Source organism: Dendrobates tinctorius, unplaced genomic scaffold, assembly GCF_039654945.1.
Source record: "Dendrobates tinctorius isolate UK_male_01 unplaced genomic scaffold, ASM3965494v1 ptg000192l, whole genome shotgun sequence".
Taxonomy (NCBI): Eukaryota; Metazoa; Chordata; class Amphibia; order Anura; family Dendrobatidae; genus Dendrobates; species Dendrobates tinctorius.
This window is the reverse complement of record NW_027361859.1, coordinates 14754473-14781907: the sequence shown is the minus strand read 5'-3', so window position 1 is coordinate 14781907 and position 27435 is coordinate 14754473. Positions and strand designations below refer to the sequence as shown.

At 47.1% G+C, this 27435-nt stretch overlaps 1 protein-coding gene across 2 annotated transcripts in view; it reads right to left on the bottom strand.

Annotated features, from left to right (window-relative positions):
• Nucleotides 1-27435, bottom strand: part of LOC141055913 (uncharacterized) — a 430701-nt gene that overhangs the window by 13611 nt on the left and 389655 nt on the right. The window contains exons 2-7 of one of the 2 annotated variants that reach the window (XM_073552625.1): nt 26297-26444; nt 25302-25451; nt 24996-25172; nt 24790-24913; nt 24609-24706; nt 23197-23287 (exon numbers count right to left, since the gene is read on the bottom strand). In XM_073552625.1, the coding sequence (XP_073408726.1) occupies nt 23197-23287; nt 24609-24706; nt 24790-24913; nt 24996-25172; nt 25302-25382 (571 nt within the window). In that variant the 5' untranslated portion in view covers nt 25383-25451; nt 26297-26444. The remainder of the gene's footprint in view (nt 1-23196; nt 23288-24608; nt 24707-24789; nt 24914-24995; nt 25173-25301; nt 25452-26296; nt 26445-27435) is intronic. The other variant, XM_073552626.1, reaches the window with a different exon arrangement.

Here is a 27435-nt window from a genome sequence, read left to right as displayed (position 1 = left end):
TCACACCGTCATCGTCGCTGCCCCGACATCTTCCTCCGCGATCCAGGATCCAGACGTTCTCCAGGCCGCCGACATCGGGATCCAAAAAGATGGTGTCGGCGAAATCTCGCGAGATTACGCCGACGCCATTTTGGATCCCGATGTCGCCCATGCCAGCGACATGTTGTTGCGGCGATGCCATCTTGAATATCGCGGGACTTCACGAAATCCAAGATGGCGTCCCGCAAGAACATGTCGGCGGCCTGGAGAACGTCTGGATCCTGGATCGCGGCGGTGGAGGAAGATGTCGGGGCAGCGACGATGACGGCGTGAGTATGAGAAACGGAGTGAGAGAAAGGAACGTATGTGGAGTGAAAGAGTGAGTGGACATGGGTGGAGGTGAAAGGTGAGAGGAGTGTGTGTTGAGACGGTGTGGTGTGTTGAGGGTTAACATGGCAAGAGGTGTGAGGCTGTGTGCACACGCTGCGGATTTTGCTGCGGTGTACAGGACCATGATTCCCTATGGGAACCAGAAACCGCAGTGCAGACGGTGCAGAATTTTCCGCGCGGATTATCTGCGGTTTTCAATCCGCAGAAAGAATTGACATGTCAATTCTTTCTGCGGATTCTCCTCCGGTTTGCCATCTCCTCTATTGAGGAGATGAAAAACCGCAGGGCAAAACCGCAGAGCAATCCGCAGGTAAAACCGCAGGTCTTTTGACCTGCGGTTTCACCTGCGGATTTTACAAAATCCGCGCGGATGAATCCGCACCTAATCCGCAGCGTGTGCACACAGCCTTAACGACGTCGGCGAAATCTCTCGAGATTTCGCCGACGCCATCTTGCATTCGTGAAATTGCGTCATTTACCTCACGCCGACTTGCTGTGCGGACGCTTGGCATTGCCTGTACCACCATAACTACTGCTGCCTTGGTCCTATGCCTGTTTACTGCCGGTGTCAAATTACAGGGCCAATTTGCCTATACTGCCATAACTATTGCTACCTTGCTACTCTGCCGGTGTCTAATTACAGGGCTAATTTGCCTCTACCGGCATAACTACTGCTGCCTTGCTCCTCTGCCGGTGTCTAATTACAGGGCTAATTTGCCTCTACCGCCATAACTACTGCTGCCTTGCTCCTCTGCCGGTGTCTAATTACAGGGCCAATTTGCCTATACCGCCATAACTACTGCTGCCTTGCTCCTCTGCCGGTGTCTAATTACAGGGCCAATTTGCCTATACCGCCATAACTACTGCTGCATTGCTCCTCTGCCGGTGTCTAATTACAGGGCTAATTTGCCTATACCGCCATAACTACTGCTGCCTTGCTCCTCTGCCGGTGTCTAATTACAGGGCTAATTTGCCTCTACCGCCATAACTACTGCTGCATTGCTCCTCTGCCGGTGTCTAATTACAGGGTCAATTTGCCTATACCGCATTAACTACTGCTGCATTGCTCCTCTGCCGGTGTCTAATTACAGGATCAATTTGCCTCTACCGCATTAACTACTGCTGCATTGCTCCTCTGCTGGTGTCTAATTACAGGGCCAATTTGCCAATACCGCCATAACTACTGCTGCCTTGCTCCTCTGCCGGTGTCTAACTACAGGGCCAATTTGCCACTACCACTTCATAACTAGTGCTGGGCAATTACAGGGTCAATTAGTATCTGTTTACTCTACAATACTCCAGGACGCCTTCTTCACTGCCAGATAACTGCCAAATAGACTCCTTTACCTGAGCCAACATGAGTCATAACAAAAAGTATGCCAATGCCAGTGAAAGGAAAGCAGCTTTAGCACTATGACAAAAACAACGCCGTGCTAATGAGACTCCTGAGGAAAAACACCATCGCCTTGAGAAGATTAAGACTTATAAACGCCGTCGCCTCACACACGAATCCCCTAACTCTAAATCCATAAGATTGGCTGAAGAAGCCTCTGCACGCCGTCACCGCCGACAACAGACGGCCTCTTCCTTATCATTATTATTAGACTCACAACAGGATGCTTCCACATCAGCATGTGGAACAATTTACTGCTACACTTCATCTCATATGCCGTTCACTGACATAACTAATCAGCAATCTGTTTCTGCCCTATCAATACCACCATTCAATACCGATGCACAGTATTCCAATGCCAGTGAAAGGAAAGCAGCTTTAGCACTACGACAAAAACAACGCCGTGCTAATGAGACTCCTGAGGAAAAACAGCATCGACTTGACAAGATTAAGGCTTATAAACGCCGTCGTCTCACACACGAATCCCCTAACTCTAAATCTATTACATTGGCTGAAGAAGCCTCTACACGCCATCACCGCCAACAACAGACGGCTTCTTCCTCATCATCTATAATAATAAATGCCCTAAGCAGCTTCCGGTTGTAACAACTTCCGTCCAGTTGTAACCGGTGACGTCACCACACACACGCACATGTTAACCCTCAACACACCACACCGCCTCAACACACACTCCTCTCACCTTTCAACTCCACTCACGTCCACTCACTCTTTCTCTCCACATACGTTCCTTTCTCTCACTCCGTTTCTCATACTCACACAGTCATCGTCGCTGCCCCGACATCTTCCTCCGCCGCCACGATCCTGGATCCAGACGTTCCACAGGCCGCCGACATGTTCTTGCGGCGACGCCATCTTGGATTTCGTGAAATCCCGCGAGATTCAAGATGGCGTCGCCGCAAGAACATGTCGCTGGCGTGGACGACTCGGGATCCAAAAAGATGGCGTCGGCGAAATCTCGCGAGATTACGCCGACGCCATTTTGGATCCCGATGTCATCCACGCCAGCGACATGTTCTTGTGGCGACGCCATTTTGGTTCGGCGAAATCCCGCGATAGTCAAGATGGCGTCGCCGCAAGAACATGTCGCCGGCGAGGACGACGTCGGGATCCAAAATGGCGTCGGCGAAAACTCGCGAGATTTCGCCGACGCCATTTTGGATCCCGACGTCGTCCACACCGGCGACATGTTCTTCCGGCGACGCTATCTTGACTATCGCGGGATTTCACGATACTCAAGATGGCGTCGCCGCAAGAACATTTCGCCGGCGTGGACAACGTCTGGATCCAGGATGGCGCCGGCGGAAGAAGATGTCGGGGATCGTGGAGCAGCGGCGATGACGGCGTGAGTATGAGAGACGGAGTGAGAGAAGGGGTCGTATGTGGAGTGAAAGAGTGAGTGGAGATGGTGAAAGGTGAGAGGAGTGTGTGTTGAGGAGTGTGTGTGTTGAGGGTTAACATGGCAAGAGGTGTGATGCTATCGCATCCTCCCGATGCGATAGCATCGGGCCATAATCTAGTTTTCTTATAATTGCCCCCACAGTTGATTTCATCACACCAAGCTGGTTGGCTATTGCAGATTCAGTCTTCCCAACCTGGTGCAGGGCTGAAATTCTGTTTCTGGTGTCGTTTGACAGCTCTTTGGTCTTCACCATAGTGGAGTTTGAAGTGTGACTATTTTAGGTTGTGGACAGGTGTCTTTTATAATGATAACAAGTTCAAACAGGTGCCAATACTACAGGTAATGAGTGGAGGACAGAGGAGCCTCTTAAAGAAGAAGTTACAGGTCTGAGAGCCAGAAATCTTGCATGTTTTTAGGTGACCAAATACTTATTTTCCACCATAATATACAAAATAAATCTTGCCAAATCAAAGTGATTTTGTGGATTTGTTTTCTCATTTTGACTCTCATAGTTGTGGTCTACCTTTGATATAAATTACAGGCCTCTCTTATCTTTTTAAATGGGAGAACTTGCACAATTGGTGGCTGACTAAATACTTTTTTCCCCACTGTAAATGATCCATAATAGCCACCAGATGAAAATTATATAATTCTAAGTACAAATGAGTATGCCATACAATATAGCTTTAAAGTAACATTTGTATAAACTGCTACAAAATACACAGTTGTCCCAAATAATAACAAATGAATGAGGTGCCATATATCATGGCTAGATACAGCTGAATATAGACATAAGATAGTAACCTTAGTGGTTGAAAAAATATTATTGGTGGACCAGGCCTTCAGGAGTTAACTGGGAGCAAAGGAAAGTGCAGTGTGCGGTAATGGAGATGGTTGCAACAAGAAGCATGATAGGTAAAAGGATGCAATTACCTGGAGGGCTAGTGAATCCCGTGTGGCACATACCCGACATGAGTTTCAGACTTACAGTCCTCCGTCAGGGGGTGTCCACTGCTTAAAATGGGTGTGGGGGGGTTGTATGGGGGGGTAAAAGCCGATAGATGGAGACAGCAGAGGAAGAGGGGCATGCGTACCAGGAGTATTTGGGGGCAACCATCCCCGTCACGTGACTCAGCGGCCCGGAGGCATGGAGACACCAGAACAGGGACCAGCCAGAACAAAGGCAGAGCATGCGCACATCCCTGATCTAGCCTTGTCGGAAGATGAAGTGGGATGTAAGCTGCACTTGAACTAGGGTGGAATAAATCACAAATACACTATGGATGTTGAAAGGAGAGGCTGTACGGAGGTGCATTACATGGCCAGAGTCAGAGATATTAATAGAAATGTGTGATGATGTGTAATGAACAGTGGGGACAAACCACATCTATAAAACTATAGTATAATGGTGTGACATGTGTATAAGGGGGATATATAAATGCTATAAAGTATGACTGGACAAGCCAAAGGGGATAGTCTATACATTTGATATAACAAAGTGCAAATGTGTAACATTAGTGCACAATGATAAAAGAAAAAAAAAGAATATAAGAAAAAATAATGAAAATAAATAAAAAGATGTGAATGAGGGTGAATAAAAAATAAAAACAAATGTAAAAAAAATAAAGAATAATAATAAAGAAATAATATACTACACCACACGGGACAGATCCACTATTTACTGCATCACACAGGAGAGCCGAAAGATCCTCTATATACTACACCACACAGGAGAGCCGACAGATCCTCTATATACTACACCACACAGGAGAGCTGACAGATCCTCTATATACTACACCACACAGGAGAGCTGACAGATCCTCTATATACTACACCACACAGGAGAACTGACAGATCCTCTATATACTTCACCACACAGGAGAGCTGACAGGGCCTCTATAAACTACACCACACAGGAGAGCTGACAGATCCTCTATATACTTCACCACACAGGAGAGCTGACAGGGCCTCTATATACTACACCACACAGGAGAGCTGACAGATCCTCTATATACTACACCACACAGGAGAGCTGACAGGGCCTCTATATACTACACCACACAGGAGAGCTGACGGCCTCTATATACTACACCACACAGGACAGCTGACAGATCCTCTGTATACTGCACCACACAGGAGAGCAGACAGATCCTCTATATACTACACCACACAGGACAGCTGACAGATCCTCTATATACTACACCACACAGGAGAGCCGACGTATTCTCTATATACTGCATCACAGAGGAGAGCTGACAGATCCTCTAAATACTACACCACACAGGAGAGCTGACAGATCCTACATATACACTACACCACACAGGAGAGCTGACAGATCCACTATATACTACACCACACAGGAGAGCTGACAGATCCTATATATACTACACCACACAGGACAGCTGACAGATCCTCTATATACTACACCACACAGGAGACCCGACGTATTCTCTATATACTGCATCACAGAGGAGAGCTGACAGATCCTCTAAATACTACACCACACAGGAGAGCTGACAGATCCTACATATACACTACACCACACAGGAGAGCTGACAGATCCACTATATACTACACCACACAGGAGAGCTGACAGATCCTATATATACTACACCACACAGGAGAGCCGACAGATCCTCTATATACTACACCGCACAGGAGAGCTGACAGATCCTCTATATACTACACCACACAGGAGAGCTGACAGATCCACTGTTTACTGCACCACACAGGAGAGCCGACGGATCCTCCATATACTGCATCACACAGGAGAGCCGAAAGATCCTCTATATACTGCACCACACAGGAGAGCCGAAAGATCCTCTATATACTGCGCCACACAGGAGAGCTCACAGTTCCTCTATATACTACACCACACAGGAGAGCCGACAGATCCTCTATATACTACACCACACAGGAGAGCTGACAGATCCTCTATATACTACACCACACAGGAGAGCTGACAGATCCTCTATATACTACACCACACAGGAGAGCTGACATAATCCTCTATATACTACACCACACAGGACAGCAGACAGATCCTCTATATACTACACCACACAGGAGAGCTGACAGATCCTACATATACAATACACCACACAGGAGAGCTGACAGATCCTCTATATACTACACCACACAGGAGAGTTGACAGATCCTCTGTATACTACACCACAGAGGAGAGCCGACAGATCCTCTATATACTACACCACACAGGAGAGCTGACAGATCATCTATATACTGCACCACACAGGAGAGCCGACAGATCCTCTATATACTACACCACACAGGAGAGCTGACAGATCCTCTATATACTACACCACACAGGAGAGCCGACAGATCCTCTATATACTACACCACACAGGAGAGCCGACAGATCCTCTATATACTACACCACACAGGAGAGCCGACAGATCCTCTATATACTACACCACACAGGAGAGCCGACAGTTCCTGTATATACTACACCACACAGGAGAGCCGACAGATCCTCTATATACTACACCACACAGGAGAGCTGACAGATCCTCTATATACTACACCACACAGGAGAGCTGACAGATCCTCTATATACTACACCACACAGGAGAGCTGACAGTTCCTGTATATATTACACCACACAGGAGAGCCGACAGATCCTCTATATACTACACCACACAGGACAGCTGACAGATCCTCTATATACTACACCACACAGGAGAGCTGACAGATCCTCTATATACTACACCACACAGGAGAGCTGACATAATCCTCTATATACTACACCACACAGGAGAGCCGACAGATCCTCTATATACTACACCACACAGGAGAGCCGACATATCCTCTATATACTACACCACACAGGAGAGCCGACAGATCCTCTATCTACTACACCACACAGGAGAGCCGACAGATCCTCTATATACTACACCACACAGGAGAGCTGACAGATCCTCTATATACTACACCACACAGGAGAGCCGACAGATCCTCTATATACTACACCACCCAGGAGAGCCGACAGATCCTCTATATACTACACCACACAGGAGAGTCATCGGATCCTCTATATACTACACCACACAGGAGAGCAGACAGATCCTCTATATACTGCACCACACAGGAGAGCCGACAGATCCTCTATATACTACACCACACAGGAGAGCTGACATAATCCTCTATATACTGCACCACACAGGAGAGCTGACAGATCCTCTATATACTACACCACACAGGAGAGCTTACAGCTCCTCTATATACTACACCACACAGGAGAGCTGACATATCCTCTATATACTGTACCACACAGGAGAGCTGACAGATCCTCTATATACTACACCACACAGGAGAGCTGACAGATCCTCTATATACTACACCACACAGGAGAGCTGACAGATCCTCTATATACTACACCACACAGGAGAGCTGACAGATCCTCTATATACTACACCACACAGGAGAGCTAACAGATCCTCTGCCGGTGTCTAATTACAGGGCTAATTTGCCTCTACCGCCATAACTACTGCTGCCTTGCTCCTCTGCCGGTGTCTAATTACAGGGCCAATTTGCCTATACCGCCATAACTACTGCTGCCTTGCTCCTCTGCCGGTGTCTAATTACAGGGCCAATTTGCCTATACCGCCATAACTACTGCTGCATTGCTCCTCTGCCGGTGTCTAATTACAGGGCTAATTTGCCTATACCGCCATAACTACTGCTGCCTTGCTCCTCTGCCGGTGTCTAATTACAGGGCTAATTTGCCTCTACCGCCATAACTACTGCTGCATTGCTCCTCTGCCGGTGTCTAATTACAGGGCCAATTTGCCTATACCGCCATAACTACTGCTGCCTTGCTCCTCTGCCGGTGTCTAATTACAGGGCTAATTTGCCTCTACCGCCATAACTACTGCTGCATTGCTCCTCTGCCGGTGTCTAATTACAGGATCAATTTGCCTCTACCGCCATAACTACTGCTGCCTTGCTCCTCTGCCGGTGTCTAATTACAGGGCTAATTTGCCTCTACCGCCATAACTACTGCTGCCTTGCTCCTCTGCCGGTGTCTAATTACAGGATCAATTTGCCTCTACCGCCATAACTACTGCTGCATTGCTCCTCTGCTGGTGTCTAATTACAGGGCCAATTTGCCAATACCGCCATAACTACTGCTGCCTTGCTCCTCTGCTGGTGTCTAATTACAGGATCAATTTGCCTCTACCGCCATAACTACTGCTGCCTTGCTCCTCTGCCGGTGTCTAATTACAGGATCAATTTGCCTCTACCGCCATAACTACTGCTGCATTGCTCCTCTGCTGGTGTCTAATTACAGGGCCAATTTGCCTATACCGCCATAACTACTGCTGCCTTGCTCCTCTGCCGGTGTCTAATTACAGGGCCAATTTGCCTCTACCGCCATAAGTACTGCTGCCTTGCTCCTCTGACTGTTCACTGCCTGTGTCTAATTACAGGGCCAATTTGCCTCTACCGCCATAACTACTGCTGCCTTGCTCCTCTGCCGGTGTCTAATTACAGGGCCAATTTGCCTCTACCGCCATAACTACTGCTGCCTTGCTCCTCTGCCGGTGTCTAATTACAGGGCCAATTTGCCTCTACCGCCATAACTACTGCTGCCTTGCTCCTCTGCCAGTGTCTAACTACAGGGCCAATTTGCCACTACCACTTCATAACTACTGCTGGGCAATTACAGGGTCAATTAGTATCTGTTTACTCTACAATACTCCAGGACGCCTTCTTCACTGCCAGATAACTGCCAAATAGACTCCTTTACCTGTGCCAACATGAGTCATAACAAAAAGTATGCCAATGCCAGTGAAAGGAAAGCAGCTTTAGCACTACGACAAAAACAACGCCGTGCTAATGAGACTCCTGAGGAAAAACACCATCGCCTTGAGAAGATTAAGACTTATAAACGCCGTCGCCTCACACACGAATCCCCTAACTCTAAATCCATAAGATTGGCTGAAGAAGCCTCTGCACGCCGTCACCGCCGACAACAGACGGCCTCTTCCTCATCATTATTATTAGACTCACAACAGGATGCTTCCACATCAGCATGTGGAACAATTTACTGCTACACTTCATCCCATATGCCGTTCACTGACATAACTAATCAGCAATCTGTTTCTGCCCTATCAATACCACCATTCAATACCGATGCACAGTATGCCAATGCCAGTGAAAGGAAAGCAGCTTTAGCACTACGACAAAAACAACGCCGTGCTAATGAGACTCCTGAGGAGAAACAGCATCGACTTGACAAGATTAAGGCTTATAAACGCCGTCGTCTCACACACGAATCCCCTAACTCTAAATCTATTACATTGGCTGAAGAAGCCTCTACACTCCATCACCGCCAACAACAGACGGCTTCTTCCTCATCATCTATAATAATAAATGCCCTAAGCAGCTTCCGGTTGTAACAACTTCCGTCCAGTTGTAACCGGTGACGTCACCACACACACGCACATGTTAACCCTCAACACACCACACCGCCTCAACACACACTCCTCTCACCTTTCACCTCCACTCACGTCCACTCACTCTTTCTCTCCACATACGTTCCTTTCTCTCACTCCGTTTCTCATACTCACACAGTCATCGTCGCTGCCCCGACATCTTCCTCCGCCGCCACGATCCTGGATCCAGACGTTCTCCAGGCCGCCGACATCATCTTGGATTTCGTGAAATCCCGCGAGATTCAAGATGGCGTCGCCGCAAGAACATGTCGCTGGCGTAGACGACTCGGGATCCAAAAAGATGGCGTCGGCGAAATCTCGCGAGATTACGCCGACGCCATTTTGGATCCCGATGTCGTCCACGTCAGCGACATGTTCTTGTGGCGACGCCATTTTGGTTCGGCGAAATCCCGCGATAGTCAAGATGGCGTCGCCGCAAGAACATGTCGCCAGCGAGGACGACGTCGGGATCCAAAATGGCGTCGGCGAAAACTCGCGAGATTTCGCCGACGCCATTTTGGATCCCGACGTCGTCCACACCGGCGACATGTTCTTCCGGCGACGCTATCTTGACTATCGCGGGATTTCACGATACTCAAGATGGCGTCGCCGCAAGAACATTTCGCCGGCGTGGACAACGTCTGGATCCAGGATGGCGCCGGCGGAAGAAGATGTCGGGGATCGTGGAGCAGCGGCGATGACGGCGTGAGTATGAGAGACGGAGTGAGAGAAGGGGTCGTATGTGGAGTGAAAGAGTGAGTGGAGATGGTGAAAGGTGAGAGGAGTGTGTGTGTTGAGGAGTGTGTGTGTTGAGGGTTAACATGGCAAGAGGTGTGATGCTATCGCATCCTCCCGATGCGATAGCATCGGGCCATAATCTAGTTTTCTTATAATTGCCCCCACAGTTGATTTCATCACACCAAGCTGCTTGCCTATTGCAGATTCAGTCTTCCCAACCTGGTGCAGGGCTGAAATTCTGTTTCTGGTGTCGTTTGACAGCTCTTTGGTCTTCACCATAGTGGAGTTTGAAGTGTGACTATTTTAGGTTGTGGACAGGTGTCTTTTATTATGATAACAAGTTCAAACAGGTGCCAATACTACAGGTAATGAGTGGAGGACAGAGGAGCCTCTTAAAGAAGAAGTTACAGGTCTGAGAGCCAGAAATCTTGCATGTTTTTAGGTGACCAAATACTTATTTTCCACCATAATATACAAAATAAATCTTGCCAAATCAAAGTGATTTTCTGGATTTGTTTTCTCATTTTGACTCTCATAGTTGTGGTCTACCTTTGATATAAATTACAGGCCTCTCTTATCTTTTTAAATGGGAGAACTTGCACAATTGGTGGCTGACTAAATACTTTTTTCCCCACTGTAAATGATCCATAATAGCCACCAGATGAAAATTATATAATTCTAAGTACAAATGAGTATGCCATACAATATAGCTTTAAAGTAACATTTGTATAAACTGCTACAAAATACACAGTTGTCCCAAATAATAACAAATGAATGAGGTGCCATATATCATGGCTAGATACAGCTGAATATAGACATAAGATAGTAACCTTAGTGGTTGAAAAAATATTATTGGTGGACCAGGCCTTCAGGAGTTAACTGGGAGCAAAGGAAAGTGCAGTGTGCGGTAATGGAGATGGTTGCAACATGAAGCATGATAGGTAAAAGGATGTAATTACCTGGAGGGCTAGTGAATCCCGTGTGGCACATACCCGACATGAGTTTCAGACTTACAGTCCTCCGTCAGGGGGTGTCCACTGCTTAAAATGGGTGTGGGGGGGTTGTATGGGGGGGTAAAAGCCGATAGATGGAGACAGCAGAGGAAGAGGGGCATGCGTACCAGGAGTATTTGGGGGCAACCATCCCCGTCACGTGACTCAGCGGCCCGGAGGCATGGAGACACCAGAACAGGGACCAGCCAGAACAAAGGCAGAGAATGCGCACATCCCCGATCTAGCCTTGTCGGAAGATGAAGTGGGATGTAAGCTGCACTTGAACTAGGGTGGAATAAATCACAAATACACTATGGATGTTGAAAGGAGAGGCTGTACGGAGGTGCATTACATGGCCAGAGTCAGAGATATTAATAGAAATGTGTGATGATGTGTAATGAACAGTGGGGACAAACCACATCTATAAAACTATAGTATAATGGTGTGACATGTGTATAAGGGGGATATATAAATGCTATAAAGTATGACTGGACAAGCCAAAGGGGATAGTCTATACATTTGATATAACAAAGTGCAAATGTGTAACATTAGTGCACAATGATAAAAGAAAAAAAAAGAATATAAGAAAAAATAATGAAAATAAATAAAAAGATGTGAATGAGGGTGAATAAAAAATAAAAACAAATGTAAAAAAAATAAAGAATAATAATAAAGAAATAATATACTACACCACACGGGACAGATCCACTATTTACTGCATCACACAGGAGAGCCGACAGATCCTCTATATACTACACCACACAGGAGAGCTGACAGATCCTCTATATACTACACCACACAGGAGAACTGACAGATCCTCTATATACTTCACCACACAGGAGAGCTGACAGGGCCTCTATAAACTACACCACACAGGAGAGCTGACAGATCCTCTATATACTTCACCACACAGGAGAGCTGACAGGGCCTCTATAAACTACACCACACAGGAGAGCTGACAGATCCTCTATATACTACACCACACAGGAGAGCTGACAGGGCCTCTATATACTACACCACACAGGAGAGCTGACAGGGCCTCTATATACTACACCACACAGGACAGCTGACAGATCCTCTGTATACTGCACCACACAGGAGAGCAGACAGATCCTCTATATACTACACCACACAGGACAGCTGACAGATCCTCTATATACTACACCACACAGGAGAGCCGACGTATTCTCTATATACTGCATCACAGAGGAGAGCTGACAGATCCTCTAAATACTACACCACACAGGAGAGCTGACAGATCCTACATATACACTACACCACACAGGAGAGCTGACAGATCCACTATATACTACACCACACAGGAGAGCTGACAGATCCTATATATACTACACCACACAGGAGAGCAGACAGATCCTCTATATACTACACCGCACAGGAGAGCTGACAGATCCTCTATATACTGCACCACACAGGAGAGCCGACAGATCCTATATATACTACACCACACAGGAGAGCCGACAGATCCTCTATATACTACACCGCACAGGTGAGCTGACAGATCCTCTATATACTACACCACACAGGAGAGCTGACAGATCCACTGTTTACTGCACCACACAGGAGAGCCGACGGATCCTCCATATACTGCATCACACAGGAGAGCCGAAAGATCCTCTATATACTGCACCACACAGGAGAGCCGAAAGATCCTCTATATACTGCGCCACACAGGAGAGCTGACAGTTCCTCTATATACTACACCACACAGGAGAGCCGACAGATCCTCTATATACTACACCACACAGGAGAGCTGACAGATCCTCTATATACTACACCACACAGGAGAGCTGACATAATCCTCTATATACTACACCAAACAGGAGAGCCGACAGATCCTCTATATACTACACCACACAGGAGAGCTGACAGATCCTCTATATACTACACCACACAGGAGAGCCGACAGATCCTCTATATACTACACCACACAGGAGAGCCGACAGATCCTCTATATACTACACCACACAGGAGAGCCGTCGGATCCTCTATATACTACACCACACAGGAGAGCAGACAGATCCTCTATATACTACACCACACAGGAGAGCTGACATAATCCTCTATATACTACACCACACAGGAGAGCTGACAGATCCTCTATATAGTACACCACACAGGAGAGCCGTCGGATCCTCTATATACTACACCACACCGGAGAGCAGACAGATCCTCTATATACTACACCACACAGGAGAGCTGACAGATCCTCTATATACTACACCACACAGGACAGCAGACAGATCCTCTATATACTACACCACACAGGAGAGCTGACAGATCCTACATATACAATACACCACACAGGAGAGCTGACAGATCCTCTATATACTACACCACACAGGAGAGTTGACAGATCCTCTGTATACTACACCACAGAGGAGAGCCGACAGATCCTCTATATACTACACCACACAGGAGAGCTGACAGATCATCTATATACTGCACCACACAGGAGAGCCGACAGATCCTCTATATACTACACCACACAGGAGAGCTGACAGATCCTCTATATACTACACCACACAGGAGAGCTGACAGATCCTCTATATACTACACCACACAGGAGAGCCGACAGATCCTCTATATACTACACCACACAGGAGAGCCGACAGATCCTCTATATACTACACCACACAGGAGAGCTGACAGTTCCTGTATATACTACACCACACAGGAGAGCCGACAGATCCTCTATATACTACACCACACAGGAGAGCTGACAGATCCTCTATATACTACACCACACAGGAGAGCTGACAGATCCTCTATATACTACACCACACAGGAGAGCTGACAGTTCCTGTATATACTACACCACACAGGAGAGCTGACAGATCCTCTATATACTACACCACACAGGAGAGCTGACAGATCCTCTATATACTACACCACACAGGAGAGCCGACAGATCCTCTATATACTACACCGCACAGGAGAGCTGACAGATCCTCTATATACTACACCACACAGGAGAGCTGACAGATCCACTGTTTACTGCACCACACAGGAGAGCCGACGGATCCTCCATATACTGCATCACACAGGAGAGCCGAAAGATCCTCTATATACTGCACCACACAGGAGAGCCGAAAGATCCTCTATATACTGCGCCACACAGGAGAGCTCACAGTTCCTCTATATACTACACCACACAGGAGAGCCGACAGATCCTCTATATACTACACCACACAGGAGAGCCGACAGATCCTCTATATACTACACCACACAGGAGAGCTGACAGTTCCTGTATATACTACACCACACAGGAGAGCCGACAGATCCTCTATATACTACACCACACAGGAGAGCTGACAGATCCTCTATATACTACACCACACAGGAGAGCTGACAGATCCTCTATATACTACACCACACAGGAGAGCTGACAGTTCCTGTATATACTACACCACACAGGAGAGCCCTCAGATCCTCTATATACTACACCACACAGGAGAGCTGACAGATCCTCTATATACTACACCACACAGGAGAGCTGACAGATCCTCTATATACTACACCACACAGGAGAGCTGACATAATCCTCTATATACTACACCACACAGGAGAGCCGACAGATCCTCTATATACTACACCACACAGGAGAGCCGACAGATCCTCTATATACTACACCACACAGGAGAGCCGACAGATCCTCTATATACTACACCACACAGGAGAGCTGACAGATCCTCTATATACTACACCACACAGGAGAGCCGACAGATCCTCTATATACTACACCACCCAGGAGAGCCGACAGATCCTCTATATACTACACCACACAGGAGAGCCGTCGGATCCTCTATATACTACACCACACAGGAGAGCAGACAGATCCTCTATATACTACACCACACAGGAGAGCCGACAGATCCTCTATATACTACACCACACAGGAGAGCTGACATAATCCTCTATATACTGCACCACACAGGAGAGCTGACAGATCCTCTATATACTACACCACACAGGAGAGCTTACAGCTCCTCTATATACTACACCACACAGGAGAGCTGACATATCCTCAATATACTTTACCACACAGGAGAGCTGACAGATCCTCTATATACTACACCACACAGGAGAGCTGACAGATCCTCTATATACTACACCACACAGGAGAGCTGACAGATCCTCTATATACTACACCACACAGGAGAGCTAACAGATCCTCTATATACTACACCACACAGGAGAGCTGACAGATCTTCTATATACTACACCACACAGGAGAGCTGACAGATCCTCTATATACTACACCACACAGGAGAGCCGACAGATCCTCTATATACTACACCACACAGGAGAGCCGACAGATCCTCTATATACTACACCACACAGGAGAGCTGACAGATCCTCTATATACTACACCACACAGGAGAGCTGACAGATCTTCTATATACTACACCAAACAGGAGACCTGACAGATCCTCTATATACTACACCACACAGGAGAGCTGACAGATCCTCTATATACTACACCACACAGGACAGCTGACAAATCGTCTTTATACATAATAGAGCTGATAGATATTCTATATACTATACCACACGAGACACATGCGACATACTGTATACTATACCACACAGAAGTATAATCTTTTTCAAATTACCACTCCAGGTTATTTTTTATTCATCCTAAGGAGTGATATCAGTAATGTAGGTCCCTTGTGTGTAGTAAAATACTTACCGGTGGCTATATTCCACTGCAACGAAGAAGATCAAGGCAACGACACGGCGGCAGAAGACGGCTGCGTATTTTATTACACACAGGGAAGCTGTATGATGGCTTATTTTTTGCGGGGCGAGATGAGGTTTTTATTAGTACCATTTTGGGATAGATGTGGCGTTTTGATAACTTGTTACAGATTTTTGGGGGGGATTTGTGGCGACCAGAAAAAAAGGACATTTGGAATTCTTGTATTATTTGAGTTTACGGTGTTTACTGATCGAGTTCATTGTTTTTATATTTTGATGGATTCGACTTTTCTGAACGCGCCGATACCAAATGTGTGTATTTTTAAAAAATATTTTTAATGGGATAAAAAGGAGTGATTTTAACTTTTAGGTATTTTTTAAAAAATGTTTTCTACTTTTCACTGGTATAGATAGCGCCCTTAGGGGACATGAAGATGCGATCATCCGATCGCTTGTGCTATTATATACAGTGATACCACTGCATTGCTGCATATAGCAGAAGTCACGGTCTCCTTTGAAGCCTGGCTACAGGAAGCTAACCCCCAGCTGTCATGACAACCCATCGATGACCCGTGATCACATCATGGGTGCGCCAATGGGTGAGAGAATGATGCGCACGCATGTTGGCACGTGTTAAATGCCGCTGTCAGAGATTGACAGTGGCATTTAACATGCGTCATATGTTTGGATGTTGTGAAGGTGTTAAATACCTGAGGATCCCCTCCCCCACTGTTTCACCTCTATTTTTCTATGGTCCTACTCAAAGGGGGTAAGGCAACGCACAGTAAAATAGGAGGTGATTGACACAATGGGGGAGGGCGCCCACAGGATATTAGAATTTTACTGTGGGTCCCCTCCCATGTATCACCTTTAGATTGCATGGGGACCCTTCCCCTAACTGCCTCAGTGGCTGGAGGACTAGTCAGGCTGCAGGAATCATATACTTTACTTACAGTCACACTGACTGCAGCCATCACACTCCCTCTGCTCCTCTGTACAATATATGGCTGTGCTGATTTGGCAGGACCTTGACCAATCACAGCACAGCTCCTTGCCTGTGCTGTGAGATCACACAAAGAAAACAAATGCTGATTGGCTCAATTGCAGCCAATCAGCGTTTCCACTGCTGTCCAGGTCTTTGTGGAAGACGAGCAGGAGACGCAGCACAGGAGACGGCTGTGAGCTGTTGCGTGCGTGCGTGTCTCCTCTCAGACTCAGCCCCACACAATCAGCGGTGCCTCTGACTGTGCTTGCTGAAGTAAGGGTCGGCACGCACAGCTCTCTTGGCAGATCAATAGAAGTCAGCAGTGGTGGCAAGTGATGTGAAGGCATTGCCCTTGCACTTCCCATCACATCACTTGTGCAGCCTGCCTGTCGGAGCTGGATATACAATAAAGTGCGCACCGCTCAGCGCATGCTATTAGCATGCCTGTAAGGCATGAATGAAGGTGGCAGGAGCTGAGGTTGGGGACAAACACCAGAGCCCCAGTCCGACCCAGGTTTTGGGTAATAAAATGGCAAATCTGCAGTTTTCACTCTCCAACATCCACTGCGTGCTAATTTTTAGAAAGTGGCTGTGGAGTCAATATAGGTACTACTCCTATAGATTAATTCACTGAGGGTTATGATTTCCAAAAGTGAGTGACTTTATGGGGATTTCTACTGCTCTGGTTTTCTGCCATTTAGTTACATTAGAGCTTCTGCAAATAGCGTGTCCCGTCTTCTTTTGGATCATCCCTTGCAACATCTTTTTCTGTCACCAGGTGCCGCCTTATTAATTTTTTTTGGTGGCACTGATGATGGAGGAGACGTCAAAACCAGAAGATCTGGGCGCACTGGTTCTGTCCAGCCAGACCACGACGACGTGGGGCAAGTATCCCAGGTGGTGACGGAATGTGGACCCACTGGACCACACAGGGTAACCTGGACCTACCCAGACTAGGGAAGGGCAGTGAGCAGGGTCTATGGCAACTGAGCATGAGGACAAGATGGCGACAAGCAGAACTAGATAACACCGCACAACTTCAGGTATGAAGAAACATAAAGTTTACTTAAATTCACAGTACATAAACAGAACATAACGATGGAAGGCTCCCGATTTCGCACCTCAAGGAAGGGCACACATCTCAGGATAACAGACGAAGGCAGGAGGATATGACGGGTTGATGCAGTCCAGGGTTATCTGGCACGGGCATACTGAGGCCTCAGACGCAGCACAGGCTCAGCAGGAGAACATCAGACACCGACCTTGGACAGACTTCAGACAATAGCAGGGGTCATCACCGGTTGATGCAGTCCAGGGTCATCTGGCACAGGCATACTAGGATGGCCTCTCTCTCAGGCCTCAGACGTAGCACAAACTCAGCAGGAGAACATCAGACACCGACCTCGGACAGACGTCAGACGATGGCAGGGGTCAACACGGGTTGATGCAGACCAGGGTCATCTGGCACGGGCAAATTAGGACGGCCTCTCTCTCAGGCCTCAGGCGTAGCACAGGCTCAGAAGGAGAACATCAGACACCGAACCAGGACAGACGTCATCACAGGGTGGACCCCGGGGTAACGGCGGAACATCGGGACACAGACAGAACATCAGGACTCAGGCAGGACATTGGGACATCTGGACACAGGCTGGCCATCAGGACACAGGCAGGACATCGGGACATCGGACACAGGCAGAACATCAGGACACAGGCTGGGACACAGGCTGGACATCAGGACGCAGGCTGGACATCAGGACGCAGGCTGGACATCAGGACACAGGGGCACAGGACCAGGCACACTGGCGTGGCAGCTCAGGTCATCGGCTGAGACACGGACGGCACTGGACCAGGCAGCAGTGGTCGGGCTCCGAGTACCAGTCAGAGGTCGCAAGACTCCGGACATTGGACACGATCTCCAGTCACCAGGCAGCGGTCGACAGGTTCCTAACTATGGTCATCAGGCTCAGGGCATCGGACATAGGAAGGAAATCAAGTCGGACGGTGCAAACATCTTCGGGTTGGACCGGGGCCGGACGGAGTTAAAGGGCATAGCATAGTAGACGCTCAGCAAAAACACCGGACTCAATCTTTAAAAGACAAACCCAGGTTAGTTCACAGTCACTAGGTACAGGGTTCCAGACACAGAGGGACTTCAGGAACACAGAGGCCACAGTTCAGACAGGGTCAGGTACCGGAACGGATACAGGATCAAGGATTCAGGCCTGAGAATGCAGCCCTCAGGGAGGACTGAAACAAGACACAATCGAAACGGGCCTGGATACGCAGCCTCCAGGAAAGACGGATCTGGGTACTCAGCCCCCAGAGTAGGCGGAAAAACACGGCACAAACAGAAACAGATCTGGATACTCAGCCCCCAGAGCAGGCGGAAAAACAGGCATCAGCTTTCCGAGAACTGAACACAGGAAGAACAGGAGCTGAACACCAAACACACATGGCAAGACTCAGAAACTTAATGCAAAGCTCTGGTAATGCCCAACAGGAAAGAGTAACTTTATATAGGAGCTGCCCCTCAGCAATAGGCTGGGGAAAGCAGCTCAGGTGCACACACTATGCCTAATAAAAGCAGGGAAGGTGTGGCTGCTCGCACCCTAAGCACAAACAGAAACCATTACAGCACAGTCAGCACAGGAACTGAGGCTTAGGGTACCTGGCAGTGGCTGCAAGCCTGGACACATGTGGAAAGTTATGCACCAGCTGCAGAGGACCTTGCAACCCGCGGATAGCCAGGGACCACACATGCAGATGGTCTTGCAGCGGAACAAAGACATCACAACACATGTACATTTACGCAGGAGCAGGGAACTGAGCAGCATCCATACAGGTAACAGACAACAGTATCCCTGCTAGTTAGGGGGAGAGGAGCAAAGGGTTAAAGCAGAGACATGCAGAGTAACACCAGAGAAACAAAGCACAAACTCACTGGCATTACAGAAGGGTCCAGAATCAGCCCAGAACTACACTGGAGAACCAGGCCCATGACCTGAAGAAAGCTAGGACCACAGTCTCAAACATTACCGTTAGTAACACACTATGTCGTCATGGATTAAAATCCTGAAGAGCATGCAAAGTCTCCACAAACCGGCACATGTCCAGACCCATTTGAAGTTTGCCAGTGACCATCTGAATGATCCAGAGGAGGCACGGGAGAAGGTCATTTGGTCAGATGAGATCTTTGGTTTCAACTCCACTCGCAATGTTTGGAGGAAGAAGGATAAGTACAACCCCAAGAACACTGTCCTAACCGTGAAGCATGATGGGGGAGACATTATACTTTGGGGGGTTCTTTTCTGTAAAGGGGAAAGGATGACTGTAACCTATTGAAGGGAGGATGGATGGGGTCATGCATCGCGAGATTTTGGCCAAAAACCTTCTTCCCTCAGTAAGAGCATTGAAGATGAGACGTGGCTGAGTCTTCCAGCATGACAATGATGCAAAACACACAGACAGGAAACTATGAAGTGGCTCCTTAAGAAGCATTTCAAGGTCAAAGAGTGGCCTAGCCAGTCTCCAGACCTGAACCCAATAGAAAATCTTTGGAGGGAGCTGAAACTCAATGTTGTTCAGCGACAGCCCTGAAACCTGAAAGATCTGTATGGAGAAGTGGCCCAAAATCCCAGCTGCAGTGTTAGCAAACTTGGTCAAAAACTAATGAAAAGTCTGACCATTGTAATTGCAAACAAAGTTTTCTGTACCAAATATTAAGTTTTGTTTTTGTATTGTATCAAATAAGAGTATTTCATGCAAAAAAATGCAAATTAATTATTTGAAAATCAAACAATATGATTTTCTGGATTTTTTTTTTTAAAGATTTTGTCTCTTACAGTGTACCTACAATAAAAATTTCAGACTTCTCCATTCTTTGTAGGATGGGAAACTTGAAACATCGGCAGTGTATCAAATACTGATTTTCCCCTCTGTATGTCATGGCACAGGTGTAATATTTTTTTTTAATGTAGTTTTTGAACAATCCTCCTTGAAGTTAGTCGGTTTTAAAATAATTTTAAATGTTAGGATAAAAGGAAAATCTGTTATTGTACAGAAATTCACACTTGGCCTCGCTGCACATTTAATATTGCTGATCATAAAAGTGAGGTTTGGCTAGAAAGACTGGACCTGGTCTTGTAGGAACCATATGAGCACATTCGTCAGCACAGAAGGGAGAGAAGGAAGATTCATCCAATAAGAGAGTGAGGTTAAATGCAAATACAGAGAGGGCCAAAATAAAACACTTGGACAAAGTCGTGGGACAACCTTACTATGTATTTACTGCTCTCCACACAGTATAATGGGCCCCACATAGTCCTCCATATAGGATAAGGGCCCCACATAGTCCTCCATTCAGTATAATGGGCCCCACATAGTCCTCCATACAACATAATGGTTCCCACATAGTTCTCCATGCAGTATAATGGGCCGCACATAGTCCTACATACAGTAAAATGGGCCCCACATAGTCCTTCATATAGTATAACGGCCCCACATAGTCCTCCATATAGTATAACGGGCCCCACCTAGTCCTCCATACAGTATAATGAGCCCCGCATAGTCCTCCATAAAGAATAATGGTCCCCACACAGTCCGTCATATAGAAAAATGGACACCAAAGTGCTCCATACAGTACAATGTGCCTCATATAGTGTTAGGAACGGCGGAACGCACTAAATAAAAATATTAATAAAGTGCGTTAGCCGCTCGGGGTCCACCGTGTAGTAGGTGATATAACCGCTGCTAAGTGGTGGCAGGAGCAATATGGCGGAAATGCGCACAGGGTTAAACTTCACCCAGGTGCGCAGAGCAATTTCAGTTAATTCACATAGATGCCAAAAGATACAAACACAAAAGACTGAGCCTGTTGAGGTCACAGTACTCAGTAAAAACGCACACACGGTATCAGGTCACAGGAGTAGCCCAAGACGGCGGCACTACGTCGGTCTAGACCTACCGTGTGCGGAGCGTCGCAACTGCGGACGCAACGGAGCTGCTACTGCAGCGCGGCATGGACACTGCCGCTAAACGACAAGGCTAAGGTGCAAGCGCAATGTCGGACACTAGCAGCTGTGGATGTTGCAGCAGAGGAGCGCTGGCGCTGATTCTAACTCAATCCCTAACCACATACGTAATATCAGAGGGAAGCGGTTTTATAGTGAGTCATTCACCAGAATCATACATCCGTCCTCATACACACAGCAGCAAGTAAGTCTATACTAGCGCATGGCGGAATAGCCATGCGTGCCTTTTATAGCAGCCGGGACCTTCCGCAAGCCTTCAGATCTCTGAGATGGACCAATGAGATCTGGAGCGGGACCTGAGCACATGACTCCCGATCTCCAATGGGAGATCGTCCCATGAGCATGCTCAGTAGGAGGACAGAAGGACTTAGCCTCAGGAGAGATTTGCTGCAAGGAAATATCCTCTGCAATCTCCTCTGCAGTAGATAAACAGCAGGAGACTGCAGAATGTGAGGGTCTGGATCCCTGCGTAGTAAATGCAGAAATCCGACGCCTAACACATAGTCCTCCGTACAGTATAATATGCCCCATATAGTCCTCCATACAGAATAATGGGCACCACATAATCCTCCATACAGTATAATGGACCCACACAGTCCTCCATACAGTATAATGGGGTGGCGGTGCCGGCATATCAGGCCAAATACAATCACCCTGTAAGCCAGATTTGGCCTGCAAGATGGAGTTTGACATGTGTGCAATAACAGGATTCTAGTAAGCCAACAGCACCATTACCCTCAGATTTCTCTTAAAAGGTCCATCATAATATTTTTCTTCAAGTGGTTTTCTTACTTGACAGCACATTCTATGTACACTGTCATTAGTCTTCATAGTTTACAGATCGGGGGAGATAAGGGCCAGCCTCGCCTAATCTCAAGAGGTAGGTGGATCCTCCAGGTTGTAAGTTCTATAGATAAGGGCTTTCAATTCCCAAAGTCATTTGAACAGTTTTGGGTGGAGGAGAATGTTGTGCTCTAGAGGCAAAATGGTGATCACACGATTGTGATACGGCCGGACTACACCACCGATAAAGCAGCCACAGCCGGTGACTGAGAAGAATCTGTGACTTCTCTGCATTTAGTGGTCATTACTCACCTGGGTAGTCATATGTAGGAATCTCCTCTTTACACCGCTCATCACCCCTCACATATGTCTCTGTAGTATTAATATGGGTCAGATCTTCACCCTGAAACAAATATTGTAAAAGTCGCAGACAGATGGAGAAGTCACATCTATGATCAGCTCTAATCCTGCCATCTCCACCGTTCTCATTACACAAGTATAAAACATATAATACTGGTGGATAAAACAAGACTGAGCACAAGACCTTCACAGCCGGCTACACATCATAGGAGAGTACAAACTAATCCAGTTTCATATTAATAGTAATAACAATAGGGGGTGATATGCCCAATGGCAAACCTACAACCCCAGAAAAACTACACTCACTCAGAGCAAGACATATGAGATCAAAGAGACAAAATGAGCTACGAGTGTTAATATTGTTAATATCAAAAACAATTTTTAATAATTTTTCTTGTTTTTAAATTTCTAATATATTTTCGTATTGTGTATTTTTAAGTTTCTTACCAAATTGGTGTGTTGCTGACCTCGTATTCCTTCATGACTCTGCCGGGTAATATTCCTATTGGATATTCAGGATGAAATGGAGTTTATATATTGCCCCTTTTGGACTGGAACAACGCTCCCTTTATTATTTGGTTGCCGTTACGCATCACCTTCTTTTGTTGATTTAGTGCTGTTTCTGTATTAAATACTACTACTTAGTGATATTTATTTATTATTATATTGTACTTTAACTGTGCTATTTTTGACAGCAGTATGTTTAGATTAGCGCTTGGCAGCATTGGGTTCAAAATAGCGGTAATTTCATTCCTTTTCCCTAATTGACGGTGCGCATGAGTCATGGACGGGCGTGTTTGCCTTCTGCGCACGCATGGGCCTTTTCCCCGCACGAGCACTGGAATGCCTCATGTCTCAGGACCTGCGATGCACAGTGCGCACGCGCCGGCAGCGTCAATAGAATTGGTTGATTCTGGTCACGTGACCATACGCTGTCATGAATTTAAGGTCCTTAATGACCAGTGTTTGACATCCCCTTGAGAAAGCTGTACCTTAGACAGCGGTTCCAAACTTTGCGGGGGTCACCATTTCTCTATCGCCTACCTGGTAAGCCTATGGATATGATTGTGTTACTAGTTGATCTCTGGATTCGTATCTATATTAACACTTAGGCTTTCCTTGCTATGAAATCCATGACATTATTATTATTGTAATTTGTAATTTCTCTAAATGAAGGGTGATCCTCACCCATGTTGCTACCGTCTTGTGTGTCCTCAGTGTTACATACCTTTGTGATGATTTTGTCTTTTAACTTCTGATTGGTATTTAATAAAATTTGATACGGTTTTTTGATATTAACACTCATTTTGTCTCTTTGATCTCACATCATAGAAGAGATCTCCTGACACCTTCTCTCCATGTACCTCATGATCCTGAGGGACATTGGGATCTTCTTGTTTACAGTCCTGTGGAGGAAGAGGACGGGGACATCTCTCTGGTGTTGTCCTCTTACTGGATAGATCTGGAGGAAACACATACAGGGACTGAATTCATTCTTTACATACAGATAATTATAGGCCGTGTGTATTTAGTCCTGTCTATTACCTGGTGATGTGAGGGGCTGGGGAACCTCCATCATGACGTACTTGTACAGATCTTTGTGTCCTTCTAAATACTCCCACTCCTCCATGGAGAAATAGACAGCGACATCCTGACACCTTATAGAAACCTGACACATACAATGATACCGTCATCTCCCAATCACTTCATAGCATTACTGTATAATGTCCCAGCATTCCCAGCAGTGTCACCTCTCCAGTCAGCAGCTCAATCATCTTGTAGATGAGTTCTAGGATCTTCTGGTCATCGATGTCCTCATGTATCAGGGGGTGAGGTGGAAGCCCTGTGATTGGACTCAGGGGTTTTCCCCATCCCTCAGACACAGGGTCCTGACAGCGCTCACTAGAGGTCTTCACTACTGTGTAATCCTGGTTATGGAGAGACACATTAATAAATCTCACTACAGACATTTCCAGAGTCCTCACCTCTCCAGTTCTGTCCATCTGTTATTCCCATAGATAAGAATGATGTAATGTGACGTCATCAGAATCTCTCACCTCTCCAGTAAGCCGGAAGAGGATCTCTAGGGTGAGGTGTAATATCCTCTCCGCCATCTTGTCTCTGTCCATATCCATCATTGATGGGTAAATCAGGAAAATTCTCTTATATAGAAGATCTTCACTGAGAGGATCCGATATTGTAGAGACCTGAATGAGAAGATGAGCCAATGTAACATCATAAAAATCCTGTGTAATAATACAATTACTGGAGATAATAAGGGAAACATATCAGGTGATAGAACGTGTAGATGTTGTATTCTTTAATCTTGTATGGACTGGAACGTGAGTTGAATCGCTGACTAAGACATCTCCTCCATGCTCCCAGTCACTGGCTATGTTACTCACTGCTTCGGCAACTGATTGGCTCTAGGAAACACAAGATCGTTGGGGCTGACCAGAAAATACAGAGACTGGCGTGGGATCCAAGCAGCAATGGTATTTTTATTATTTTACAGTATTTAGTTTCCTTCTTTACATCTACTAATAAAACCTATATATTTAGGCCACAGACAACAAGCAGTTTCTCCCTCGGAGTCGGCAGCTGAATACGTTCCTCATAGACTCATCTTCCATAACGCTAATTCTCGTCTCATTTCCCGACACTGGAATCGGCATTAGCAATACTGCAGGAGATATTCATTACACGTGACAGGAGAAATAACTACTTCATGATGAGGACGACATCTTCATCTTCTACTACGGCTCTAGAAACATATTTGGCCAGAGTCCGTCACTGACTCCATCCCCACCGGCCGTCTATATGAAGGTTTCCCGTCTTCCCCGCACTGTAATCTTCTATCACGTTAGATCTCAGGTCTGAGTCACACACAGAAGTTTGAGGCTTTTATAAAAGATTTGTTGTACGATCTAAGACAGGAGATATCTGAGGCCAAAGTCTCCATGTACAGTGTTTTTTCCCTCTGGATAAGCAGGGTTTTTTTGGCACTTTCCCCCCTGTTAGAAGGGACACCTGTGGATATTGGGGTCTTTACCTGCTACAGTCCTGGTGGGATTTACTCGGTAAAGTGCCTTGTGGTAAAGTGGACATTGGACAAACGTCACCATCAATTAACATCAGACTGAAGGGACATCGCTCTTCTATTCAGCTCTATGGCTCTAGGATGAAATCCACTGCGGCCACTGCAAGAAAAGAATGAAGTTTGGTGAGAAAACTGGGGCCGGATATTTCTATGGCTGCTCTGTGCGCACAGGACCTGTGATGAGGTCACAGGAGGGGAGGAGTCAGGGGTCACATGATCAGGGGCCTCAGTGTATGCAGGACTCTGCTGTGCTGGTTGTCATGGTGCTGGATGAGGGGAAGTTTATGTGTGGGGTCAGGAGGGGTTTACAGGGTGGATGTAGCAGAGCCGCCTGTGTGCGAGGAGTACGGAGCGGAGCCGTGTGTGTGCGAGGAGTACGGAGCGGAGCCGTGTGTGTGCGAGGAGTACGGAGCGGAGCCGTGTGTGTACGAGGTGTACGGAGCGGAGCCGTGTGTGTACGAGGTGTATGGAGCAGAGCCATGTGTGTACGAGGTGTACGGAGCGGAGTCGCGTGTGTACGAGGTGTACAGAGCAGAGCCATGTGTGTACGAGGTGTACGGAGAGGAGCCGTGTGTGTACGAGGTGTACGGAGCGGAGCCGCGTGTGTACGAGGTGTACGGAGCAGAGCCGTGTGTGTACGAGGTGTACGGAGCAGAGCCGCGTGTGTACGAGGTGTACGGAGCAGAGCCGTGTGTGTACGAGGTGTACGGAGCGGAGCCGTGTGTGTACGAGGTGTACGGAGCAGAGCCGTGTGTACGAGGTGTACGGAGCAGAGCCGTGTGTACGAGGTGTACGGAGCGGAGCCGTGTGTGTACGAGGTGTACGGAGCAGAGCCGTGTGTGCACGAGGTTTATGGAGCGGAGCCGTGTGTGTACGAGGTGTACGGAGCAGAGCCGTGTGTGTACGAGGTGTACGGAGCGGAGCCGTGTGTGTACGAGGTGTACGGAGCGGAGCCTTGTGTGTACGAGGTGTACGGAGCGGAGCCGTGTGTGTACGAGGTGTACGGAGCGGAGCCGCGTGTGTACGAGGTGTACGGAGCAGAGCCGTGTGTGTACGAGGTGTACGGAGCGGAGTCGTGTGTGTACGAGGTG